We start from the raw sequence: 12,049 nt of genomic DNA, 5'->3' as shown, positions 1-12,049 counted from the left end.
TCCTTTATTTTAGTAATCCTAATAGTAATCTCGAATCAAACGTGAGTAACGACGAGCACAATTATATTATTAGAACAAGACACTTTAATTAAATGCTCGCATCGGTCATGGATTGAATATTTTACGCAACAGAAATCTCGCAATCCGTTTTTTTTTAAATCACGAAGAAATCGCGCGGAAGTTTCCGATTCCATTCCCACCCCCTCCTCAGAAGCCTGGCTGCGCTCCAGCTTATAAATAATTTCATTTTTTAATTTCGCCTCTTTGCCATATTTCGAGGCTATATATTGTTTCAGATATTATCAAAGCTGTTATTGCTTCTTTGAACTGTTACAAAATTAGCCAAGTCAGTATTTTGAAAAGTAATCGAATAGCTCGCGGAGCCCCTGGGTTTCTCTCGCGGAGCCCTGGGGCTCCGTACGGAGCACTTTGATAACCTATGGTATAGCCCATATTTTAGAAGTGAGATGACTTGTTACCTCGTTAACATTCAGTCGGTTATTTCAACCACGTGATCTAACATGTCCGTTGTATGGTAAGAATTAACTTTTTGGCACAATAATAAATCCGAAGAGAGGAAAAACATTAATGTGATTTAGCCATATGCGGTACCACGGCCCCTCGTCAGCCAATTTCTTTTATACCCCGTTACGCGTGGCAAGTGCCGGGAAATCGCCAATTTTATTCTTTCATTTTGTGAATATAATTTTAAACTATAGAATGTTCAACCTTAATATTTACTGAAATTGTAAATCTTAAACATAATAGCGTGAAGGTGGGAGTTGACTTTGATGACCGTCCGGTCGTATCACTCCCGCCTGTCTATACCAAACTATTTATTACTTGTTATTATTTTTATTGGACACGTAGTGGACATAACGATCGTTTCAATATTATGTTGTTGTTCTTGTTCTTTGACACGTTTTTAAAAAGTCGCTTTTCTCTTCGAATACTGGACCAATTGCTTTGAAATTTTCAGTGGTTAAAGATAAAAATTTTCTCCAGAAGGCTATTACTTTTTTTTCGCTATGACGTCATCAAAATTATGTGACTCTACGTGTCCATATATTTGAGCATAGCTCTCTTGTTATCATTACGATGACAGTTGTTGGACACGTAGTGGACAAAACGATCGTTTCAAAATTTTGTTGTTATTGTTATTATTTGTCTCCATCAACACGTTTTGAAGAAATCGCTTTTCTCTTCGAATACGGGACCAATTGCTTTGAAATTTTCAGTGGTTGAAGATAAGGCTATTACTTTTTTTTTCGCTATGACGTCACCAAAATTATGTGACTCTATGTGTCCATATATTTGAGCATAGCTCTCTTGTTTTATATTGGTTGACGAATGAATAAATCTCTCTCTCTCTCTAGCTATAACTGATCAGCCGAACCACCCAACGACGAGTGCGACAATCCTCTCGCATCCGATCAACCCGAGTCGTCCAACTCGTATATCTGTAGAATATATTTCTTGATATTCTGCATTTGTCAAACCGTAGGTTCAATGATTAACTAAAAGCAGTACACTTAACAATTGCTACATGTTCATCGGCGCGATTGTGAGTACCAATGGCGCATAAGACGGTGCATTCGCCCAGCAATGTCGTATGTTTCGGCATACTGGGAAACAGTGCAGTCTGGAACTATGCCTGGAGTCGGAGCTCAATTAGGGATTTCGAATTTTTTGGAGTTGGCAATAGCCAAATCGATGGTGGAACCTCGCCAAACCAAGCACCTGCAGCAGGAACACAAGAAGCGAACTACACGAAAGGTGCCGGCCAACGGCGGCAGCAATGAATAAATTAACACGTGACCGAATGTCGGAAGTAGCTGCCAGACATTTTATTTTCATTTTCTCATTGTCTATGGTTTAACTTAGAAATATGCGTTTATATTGAACTGATTAAAATACTTCATCAATTTGTACATTCAATTCTTTTTTTTGGGTTTTATTTTAGGTTATATAGAAATTTTCAAATTTGAAACGGTATTATTTTACTGTGTTTTTTTAAATCTGGTAAGTAGGTTTTTAATTTCATCGAGGTGTACTAAACATGGCTGATTTGGCCGGCGATTGTTGCAATGGCTGTAGCGAAAGGTTGCTATAACGAAAAGTATATGTTATGGAATTTCCCTGGTAAATTTTGTTATTTTTGCTTATATTCCTTATCCAAAACTTGGATGACTTGTTGCGGAGATTGAGAAAACTTCGTTATATCACTTTAACGATACATACCATGCGAAATTGAGCAGCTACGCCGTGAACAAAGTCTCATCGTAACGATCCAGATGCGACAGAGATCACTGGGCATTACCGCATTAGTGAGTTCACTATCATTGATGCAGACACCATTCTGCCATTACAGCATTACGGACGATCATAGCTATATTTATGCAAGCTTTGACATGAATTAGAGTTAGTTTATGCTTGATTAAATGTTATTCAGTTATTTTTTTCATCCTATTAAGAAAGCTTACGCAGTTCAGCAGTTGTAACGTAAATATACAACGAAATAAACCTAATTCCTCTCCCATATTCTTGGTCTTTATCTTTTCTGTGCATTGTTTTATTTTTGCGAATGAATGAAATAAAATCTTTCTATCTTGACAATTTACAGCCATAACAGCATAAGCTCATCACTATATTGGTACAATGAGAAGCTTTTTTGGCCTCAAATTTCTTTTGGTCTCAAATTTAGTTTGGACATCATTTGTATTTCTAATGTGGGTTATGACACCATTCCATTCAAAGGAAAACTTAAAATGTGAACCTGGATTCACATCTGAAAAAACAAGTGATAAATATAAAAATTCAGATTTTTTAATCAATTCTGTGAAGCGGACATTAAGTTTGAAATATCCAGATGACATTGACTTGATATCAACCTATTTCAGTGCTGGATTACCAACCATTTATGCAATAACGCCAACATACACAAGGTGGACACAAAAGGCAGAATTAACGAGGTTATGCCACACTTTTCTTCATGTTCCAAATTTTTTCTGGATTATTGTAGAAGACTCAGAAGCAAAAACTGATCTAGTTGCAAGGTTTCTCAGAAATTGTGGATTACCTTATGCTCATGTGAATGCTAAAACAGACAGCAATTTCAAATTGAAATCATCCGATCCAAGTTGGCTAATGCCTCGAGGTGTGGCACAAAGGAATGAGGGGCTTAAATGGATTCGCAAGAATGTTAAACTGGGGACACCTGGTGTTCTGTATTTTGTTGATGATGACAATACATATTCATTGCGGATTTTCGAAGAAATGAGATTCACGAAAACTGTTTCAGTTTGGCCTGTAGGAATAGTGGGTGGGTTAAAATTTGAAGGTCCATTATGTAAAAAGGGTAAAGTGATATCTTTTTATACAGCTTGGAAACCAGAGAGACCCTATCCTATTGATATGGCAGGTTTTGCCACCAATATTGAACTACTTCTTGAACACCCAGAAGCAGTTTTTTCTAATGAAGTTCCTAGAGGATATCAAGAATCACATTTTTTGTCTAAAATCGTAACAAGAGAAAAATTAGAACCCAAAGCACACGACTGCTCAGAAATATTAGTATGGCATACTAGAACGGAAAAACCTAACATGAAGCAAGAAATAAAACTTCAGAAAATCGGTAAAGCTTCAGACCCTAAAATGGAAGTGTGATAATCATAAGCATGCTAATCACTGTCTAACTGTGTATACCCAATGTTGAAGATACAACTGCTTCATATCAAATATGCTCTTCAGCATCATGATTTATTATTAACTTATATTTTATATTGGAGTATTGTAGTTATCTTATTTTCTTATATATAGTAAGCTTAATTTTATAATGTTTGGTGCATCTATCTCAGCAGTATGTTAATCAGATGTTGAGACATTTTTATTTTTCTGTTTTTATTTATTATTTGGTTGGAGAATATCTTGAGAATCAAAAATACTATAAAATGCATTGATATGATATTTTTTGCAGTTTATTGTCAGTCCAATTTTCTATAGATTTCAAAACCTCTAACTTTATTTTCAACCTATTGAAAAATAATTTTCAACTAATTGAAATAGGTATGAATATAAATTATCATCTTGAATTGTTCTAAGATAATGGAATGCTCCGTCAAGCCCATGCTTCACAGCATTATTGCCATCTAACTGTATTATATTTCGCCATGCTGTTGTCTGCGCTGCGACATCTAGTAATATATCTTTTAATGAAATTAACATATTTTTTTATCTTACTTTTCTAAATAGTATTTTCATAGGTTAATCCGCTGTTGAGTTTGAAGATATACAATGGAAGACCAGAGTATGAAGAGCCAATATAGACTTGTTCAAAATCCTTACTATCAGGTAGATTAGTTTTGAGAAAATTTAATGATTGATATTCAAAACAACAAATACTTTGCTATTGGAAATTCATTATTCAAATTAGGTTTATTACACTTACCCAGTAATTACAACAGTTCTTTTTTATGAAAATATAATATGTTTTTAGGCTGTTTCTGATAATCCAGCAATGAATATTGTGATTGAAAACGATATTATTGAGTCACAAAAGTCATCATCAAACATTCAACAAAGACTTGCGAGTCAAAGACCTCGAGGAACAAGAATCGATGAAACAGGTGCCAAGTTGAAGTTTTTTTTGGTCCACTATCATACTATCATATAATTAAAAAGAAAAAACCTAATCAGAATCCTTTTTCATTCGACTATTTCCACCTTCTCTGTTTGAAAATCAAAACAATTTAATTTATTCTTCTTGTCAGGAATATCAAGTTGAGGTTTGGTCCACTATCATACTATCATATAATTAAAAAGAAAAAAAGTATCAGAATCCTTTTTCATTCGACTATTTCCACCTTCTCTGTTTGAAAATCAAAACAATTTAATTTATTCTTCTTGTCAGGAATATCAAGTTGAGGTTTGTATTATATTCATCAATATATATCTTTGATAAATAGAAAATTATAGTATAATTTATACTTCCAAAGGTTGTTATCGAAGTAAAAACTTCCAATTGATACTCCAAAAGTTAACAAAGCATTCCCAACAGACAATTGAAGATGAAAAACTGCAAAGTTTTTGTTATCTAGAATCTAGATATAATTTTACGGAGCTGGAGGTGGAGTCAAAATATCCTTCAACCTGGAGTTGTGAGCCGGTGTTGAAGTCAATTTTTTCTCAAGCAGAGTCATTTTTCAAATGGCTTGTAGCTTAGAGTTGGGGTTGGGTGTCATGATTACTCGACTCCACTACCCTGCTTTCGTCAATTCATCATCATCATAATGCATTAGAAAATTTAAACCCCCTTTAAAACTGTTTTACGCTAACAAATATTCCTATCGTTTGTAGCGCTTGCAATGGTTTATACGGCTCTTACCAAAGCTTATTGCTGAAATTCTTTATCTAGGTACCCGTATTCAAGTAAGAGGGGGAAGAAATTACACATCCCGTAAACTACATATAAGTAAAGAGGAATTATTTGATGATGTTGTAGTGCGAGGACTAAGAGCCGATGGACTTTCTACAAAATTAGGCGTTAAAAATCATAAAGATGGAATTGGAAAGGTTTGTGTTATTTATTGTATCTAGTGGACATTTCTTTATTTTAGTGCAATTTGTTATTCAATTATTAGCTATATATTTAGTGTAATTATAAAATGATTGTCTTTTTTCAGTTGCTGATAGATTTATTCCGAGGCGATTCAAGACTGCCAGTCATTGAAGAACATTATAAAACACATCGTCAAAAATCCAACTGCGCAAAAACAATGTTTGCAACTATGACACATGAAGAATTACAGGTTTTTTCAAGCTATAAATTTAGAATGCTATTGGAATTCTTATAAAGTGGGACGAAAATTGCCTTCACTCTAACTCGAGTTGAGAAACGTTATCCAACGTGTTACCTTCTTAATGCATGGTTGCCACCAGGTGAACTCATGTTGATAATGAATAAAGCACAATCTGTGTTAGCAAAACTATGTAATTTGGCGCCGTTTCGAATTTCTATACAGAAAAACTTCATCGGAGCATGATAAGGAAAGGACACAAGTGGATATATATAGAGCAGGAAAAAGAAAAAAATGTGAAAAAATTATCATGTCGTAAACTCTAATCTAAAAGGATGATGATAAGATAATATATAGAAACAAATTAGCGCAAGTTCAAACAAAAAGAGGACTGACTATTTAAACAATGATTTATACACATGCGGGAACAGCAAGGTTTCTTTGTCATTCATCGAATTCTTCTCTTTGTTTACGTGATATGATTCGAGAAATAGTCTTCTTCTGTATTGAGTTTCTTTTTCTAGTATCCTGCTGTTTTCCCAGTTACATATTTTTTTAAAATTACAATTATCATTCTAGATTTTTTAAATTTCAGTTTCTAAAAGCTGAAACATTCCCATCAAGAATTGATGTTCAAGTACGAGATTATTTGATGAATGCATTCTCTAATCAACCTGAAAAGTTACAAGCAACAGTTGAAGTACTAGAACAGGTGAAATATTGTATAATAAGAATCTCTAAATATGTTAAAATAAGTTACTTTTTTATCGGTACTCCTGAAGTATGCGTATCAAGATGGCGGACCCCTGAACATAGTATGTGTACCACAGGTGAGGTTTGGACCATAATTTTATTCCAATTTTCCTTATTTTAGTTCTATTACAACTACAAGTTTCGGGACAAGCCAAGTGACTCCCATAGTATTTGTGTCTATAATTATGGTCTAACACTAACCTGGTACACATACTACATTCCAGTGGCCGCCATCTTGGTATGCATATTTCAGAAGCGTCCTTTTATCTCTGTTGGATAAGATTATGATTTATGAGATAAAATTTCAATTTTTGTGTAGTGATAAAATTGTGTCAGTAAAGTAGTTTAACAGAGCATTCAAATCCAAATTTTATTGTTCATAGTGAATGCACAAAATGCTTTTTACAGTAATATAATATTTATTTCAGTTCCTAAATACCATAAGAATCCATGTTGTATTCAAGTACAAGAAGTATCGGTAGTGATAGTTGAATTTAGATTTACAAATCTATTTTTCTATCGATTATATCAATGCATATTAGGTCAAAATAAATTTCTTGTAGATTCAGCAAATCTTCAAAGTACTGACACCTCATGCTGACTTTCTTTCGAGCCATAATTTTCAAACAAGAGGATTTTTCTTGGATATTATTTTAATGACTTGCAGTTTTTTGATGGTGAGAAATTTCATAATGTAGGCTTTCAAAGGTTCAATATTTTGAAACCATAAATTTTATGCCATAAGTGGGTTGCAATAACAGCTAACATTGACTTGCCCAAAGTCCAGGGATGTCTAAAATAAATTGATTATTCAAATATACTGAAAATTAATTAAGTTCGATATAGTTTTTTTTTGATTTAAGGAATAATTTGAAATATTTTCATTAAGAAATTCATGATTATGCACGATTGGTAAATGATGTTCAGCCTAGTTGAGACATATTTAACTACTCAATTTTATTTATACTATCATTTGTGCAGTATAAAAATCAATCTCAATGATCATTTCGGTGATTTGTGCTAATTTCTCTGTTGACCATGCCTTATTTAATATTCATACAGTGACCAATAGGTACTTGGTTTTGGTTAGGTACTTGGTTTTGGTTTTGGCCATCCTGATCATTTGGAAACCCAAGCTTGACTTTAGTGATATATTTTTTACTTTGAAAATATAGTTTCAGTTTCAGGCTATAGCATTTATTATTATGCTAAATTCTGTGGATATAGTGGTTACAGAAATATATTTATATATGTTTTTTTCAATCTGATCAACTTTATTCTTCGTAGCAAATAATACAAGATAGTGATGAAACACCAGACACTGCAAGTAAAATTCAGACCAATGTAACAGTGAAACAGGATCATGCAGAAAATATCGTAAAAGAATCCCAGGTATACAACAAATAAGGGCAAATACAATCAGAATGCTCCTATTTGTATGAGAATTTTTGTGAATTCTGATTCTTTTTATGTCTCACCATATTAAAAAAATCAACAATTCATATGCCAAAAATACTGGTTGCTCTATGCCAAATTAATCTTCTGCACTATAGGGGTTAGTCTCTCTCTCCAAAAGTATCTCCATACATAGCTATTCACTGACTTGCACAAAAAATGGATTGGAGTGTGTATGTGCTACTGATATACTTGGTTTAACTTAACTAAAATATTGGGGCTCCCGAAGTATGCGAACCAAGATGGCGGACATCGGAATGTAATTTGTGTACTAGGTTTGGGTTAGGCCATAATTTTAGGTATAAATACTACGGGAGGCTCTTGGCTAGTCTTCGAACTGATAATTGGACTAAAATAAGGAAAATTGGAAAAAAATTATCGCCTAACCCTAACCTGTTACCCATGTTACGTTCCGATGTCCGCCATCTTGGTTCGCATACTTCGGGAGCACCAAAATATTTTCATTACAACAAGATTTCAATTAATATGACTTTTTTTTAGAGCAAAACAGCAGCAGAGATATTACTTTCTGTAGGGTCTGATATTCTGGATAATTCTGAAAAACCAACATCAGCCGATGAAACAAACAAAGTTGAGACTGATGGCGATTGGACAGCAGTTTTGAATACATTGAATCAAACTTCTGTAAATGCAGCTTCTACAAATGATTCTTCGCCAAAAACTACAGTGATGGTTGAAGGACCTGGAAAAGTATAAAAACTGATTTATATCCCTTTTGTGCATATCACCTAGGTTGCCTTTCCACTTTCTTCCTTGGATTCTTGCTTTTTCTTTGCATTTTGTCTACAAATTTTGACAATCAGCCGTTTGATCAAAAAAAACAAAGAGTATAAAAGCTTACTTCTGTAGTTTTGGTGACGGTTTTATCCACTCGACAGAAATTTTGCTGTTATCTATATTTTTGTTGATGAAACTTTCCAGTTACTAGTTTTATAGCATGAACCAGTATGAAAATTCCACTTAATGAAATCAGATAGAATTTACAAAAAACTAATTAAACAAATATCTATAAGTACAAGACTTTCACTTATCTAGTTTTCATCCATTTTAATCCATATTTTAGAAAATTATGCATTGCTTAATTCCTTGACTTTATATGGAAAATGCAGTTATGTGCTTTTATGTTGATTTGATTCTATGGTGTTGGTACTGTTATCTATTAGCATGGTTGGGTTTCTATTCAATAGTAAAACCTAATATCTGCCTAACTGAGTAGGATAAAACTTACGATAACACGTCGCCTTTTTAATTTTGTTAATTTCATTTTTTCAAGTCAAACTTGAACTCTGAGGAATGGACAACTGTGGAAATGATTGATGGAAATGGAACTTCAAGATATGTCTTGATTAAGACAAATAATAATGGATCAGAGGCTTTTGATACTGATAAACTTTGGAGTGTGAGTAGACCATAAATCAAATTGTGTAAGACTAATAAGTATCATACAGATTTACCTTTCAGTGGTGCACCCATGGACTGAATTGATTAGAGCTACGTCCCATTAAAAGCACAAATTTGCTGATAGTCTTCTGTTTTTTGAATTTTTAATTATCATAAAAGTACTTTATATTTATGTTAGCTGTTTGCGTTCTTTTTCTAGCAATGGAATTCATTTTTTTCCATGTGTTTTAGTTTATATATAGCATACATGTTCATAATATGTGATTCTGGTAGCTAATTTTATTTTTATACCTTATGATTTTTCATGTTATTGATATCACTCACTCCATCCCAGTCTGAAACTAAAATAATACTTTGATTTAATAAATTATTTTATTTTTCATCTGTGTGTTTATTAGAAAAAATAATTCACATTACAGATGCTTCAAACTCAAGGAGCTACGTTAGATAGTAATATTGAAATTTCTTTGGATAATCAAAATGTGACAAAAACTGAAAATGAATCCCCGGAAGATAATGTTGGGATTGTAGAAGTCATACCAACTGAAGAAAACCATTTGGGCATTGACGTGAAAGGAAATGAGGACATTTTGCAGCCCCTGTCAAATAAATTAACACTTCAGTTGGATGATTCTGATCTGACTGATCGAATCAATGTTTCGAACAATGGCAATGATGGGGTCAATGTTGTTGGAATAGATGTCATCAACGATGCTGGACCAAATGAGGTTTGTCAATGTTAAAAGTGATAGTTATGATTTTTTTTTTTAAATCTGATTGCCTTTCAATAATCTTTACTGCTGCAATTAATTTGTCAACTGAGGAAGCTTGTTTAAGGCTATTACATAATAAATAGTTGTATTTTGACTTTAAACATTTTTTTATACTATAGCAGTGAACCTGTGATCAACTCAACCTGTATTAAACTTGCTCTAATATACTCAAATGCCGCTCGCTCGAAAGTGATCGAAAGTCTATTATGATTTAATAAAAATAAATGTCACTTTTTTTTATCCTACTTAACTAAAAGTGCAAAAAAACCTGGGATAATTGTATATATTGCAAAACTTGAAATCTCCATCTCAAGAGCTGCTTCATGCTAATACTATGCTAATGTAAATTACAGTACTTAGTTTGGCATGTGTAGCGTGTTAGCATGTGTACCTTTGGTGTATTGTATTGATATCAAAACTCAAAGAAACGAGAGGCAATGAGGCCGTCATCGTCTGAACATAGAGGACTGCTTTGGATGATAGCCCAGAGTTTTTTTTTATGAGATTTTTACTTCCAACCTTGACCCTTATAACATCATTTTTCGATATGTTTTTGTTTTAATTAAGTAATCTCTTAAACCATGATGTTAAATTTGTTTCAGACATCAGAAATCACAGCAAGGCAAAATATGGCAACAATAGTTGTTTCAAATACTGATGAAGGTAACCGAAATTATATATTCCTGATTTTTGTGTTTCTGATACATTGGAGTATCCCTGTACTTACGAACACGAAAGTGCATCAGGAACGTTTTTGATACATTGGAATATCCCTGTACTTAAGAACACGAAAGTGCATCAGGAACGAAACTATGTTTTTATTTTTCTACACCTTCTATTGCTACACATACATATGTTAACATACAAATCAAATAGAATATTAGCAGTAAAACAAGTGAAATGCTATATACAAAATAATTGTGAGTAAATTGATTGAAACATAATCAACCACTGTCATATGTATTATGGAACATTTGCATTTCAAAACCAGTGCTTGCAGAACAGTCAAACACTTCCGATATGCCAAGTACAAATTATTTGTTCTTTTTTTCAGATTGGCCACATACTGATGCACATCACAAAAGGACAATATCAGAGACGAATACTAGCCATTCTAAGAGATTGAAAACAAATACAGATTAATAATTTGTGTTAAAATAGTAAAGGCTATTTGTTTTACCAACACTATGTGAGCGTTATTAGTAAATTAGATTTCATAGGCTTGATTGGTTTATGATATATATGAAGATATTTGAGGTAAAAAATTAGACGTCTAAGCCCACGTTGAATGACAAACTTTCAGTGATGACCAACATTATCCCAGTCATAATTGGATAAGCAATGCGACTGAAAGTGAACTAGATGTAGTCGGGATTCTAATTATGTTGCATTTATATATGGTTCTAATTTGAATGGTTAGCAAGAGTTGATATCGTATTGAAGAGTTGTACGTATACGTCTTATCGTGGACGTCTGTTGTAAACAAAAGCAATGAATTACTTTTGCGTCGTGTCCATGATCCATGCTTGATTCGAGTGTTCGTAAGCGCGGTAAGCGCATCATGTTTTTTTCCCATATTTTCTATTCTACTATATGATAGGTTTTATGTGCATAAGTATTCGAAAGCTTAGAAATATACAAAGAATCTGTTATTACTTGAACGAAAAGAATATTAAACGAGCTAGCTAGAAATCGTCCTCCGCACGTAATAAACAAACAAAAATACCAGGCAGCTCGCAAAAACAAGCGCTCACATTCTCTTCAGTGCAAAATATTTGATTTTTGCACGTTATTTATTTAATATAATATATAAGGCTATTGAGGATGAACGGTACCCATTGATGTTTTAGA

The 12,049-nt window shown here is 33.2% G+C and overlaps 2 protein-coding genes across 2 annotated transcripts; both read left to right on the top strand.

The window, feature by feature from the left end:
* The first annotated feature begins 444 nt into the window (after window positions 1–444).
* On the top strand, window positions 445–4,251 carry LOC120326723 (galactosylgalactosylxylosylprotein 3-beta-glucuronosyltransferase I-like). The gene has a single exon (XM_078111676.1). The coding sequence runs from the start codon at window positions 2,659–2,661 to the stop codon at window positions 3,664–3,666; it is 1,008 nt and encodes a 335-aa protein (XP_077967802.1). The 5' UTR covers window positions 445–2,658; the 3' UTR covers window positions 3,667–4,251.
* Window positions 4,228–11,853, top strand: LOC120325971 (uncharacterized). Its single transcript, XM_039392160.2, has 12 exons — window positions 4,228–4,350; window positions 4,496–4,625; window positions 5,414–5,571; window positions 5,682–5,807; window positions 6,391–6,507; window positions 7,112–7,225; window positions 7,836–7,940; window positions 8,505–8,714; window positions 9,298–9,423; window positions 9,845–10,153; window positions 10,801–10,861; window positions 11,253–11,853. Exons 1-12 carry the CDS (start codon window positions 4,294–4,296, stop codon window positions 11,339–11,341), a joined length of 1,602 nt encoding a protein of 533 aa, XP_039248094.2. The 5' UTR covers window positions 4,228–4,293; the 3' UTR covers window positions 11,342–11,853.
* The last annotated feature ends 196 nt before the right edge of the window (window positions 11,854–12,049 follow it).

Source organism: Styela clava, chromosome 4 (genome assembly GCF_964204865.1).
Source record: "Styela clava chromosome 4, kaStyClav1.hap1.2, whole genome shotgun sequence".
NCBI lineage: Eukaryota > Metazoa > Chordata > Ascidiacea > Stolidobranchia > Styelidae > Styela > Styela clava.
This window is presented reverse-complemented; position numbering and strand designations above follow the sequence as displayed.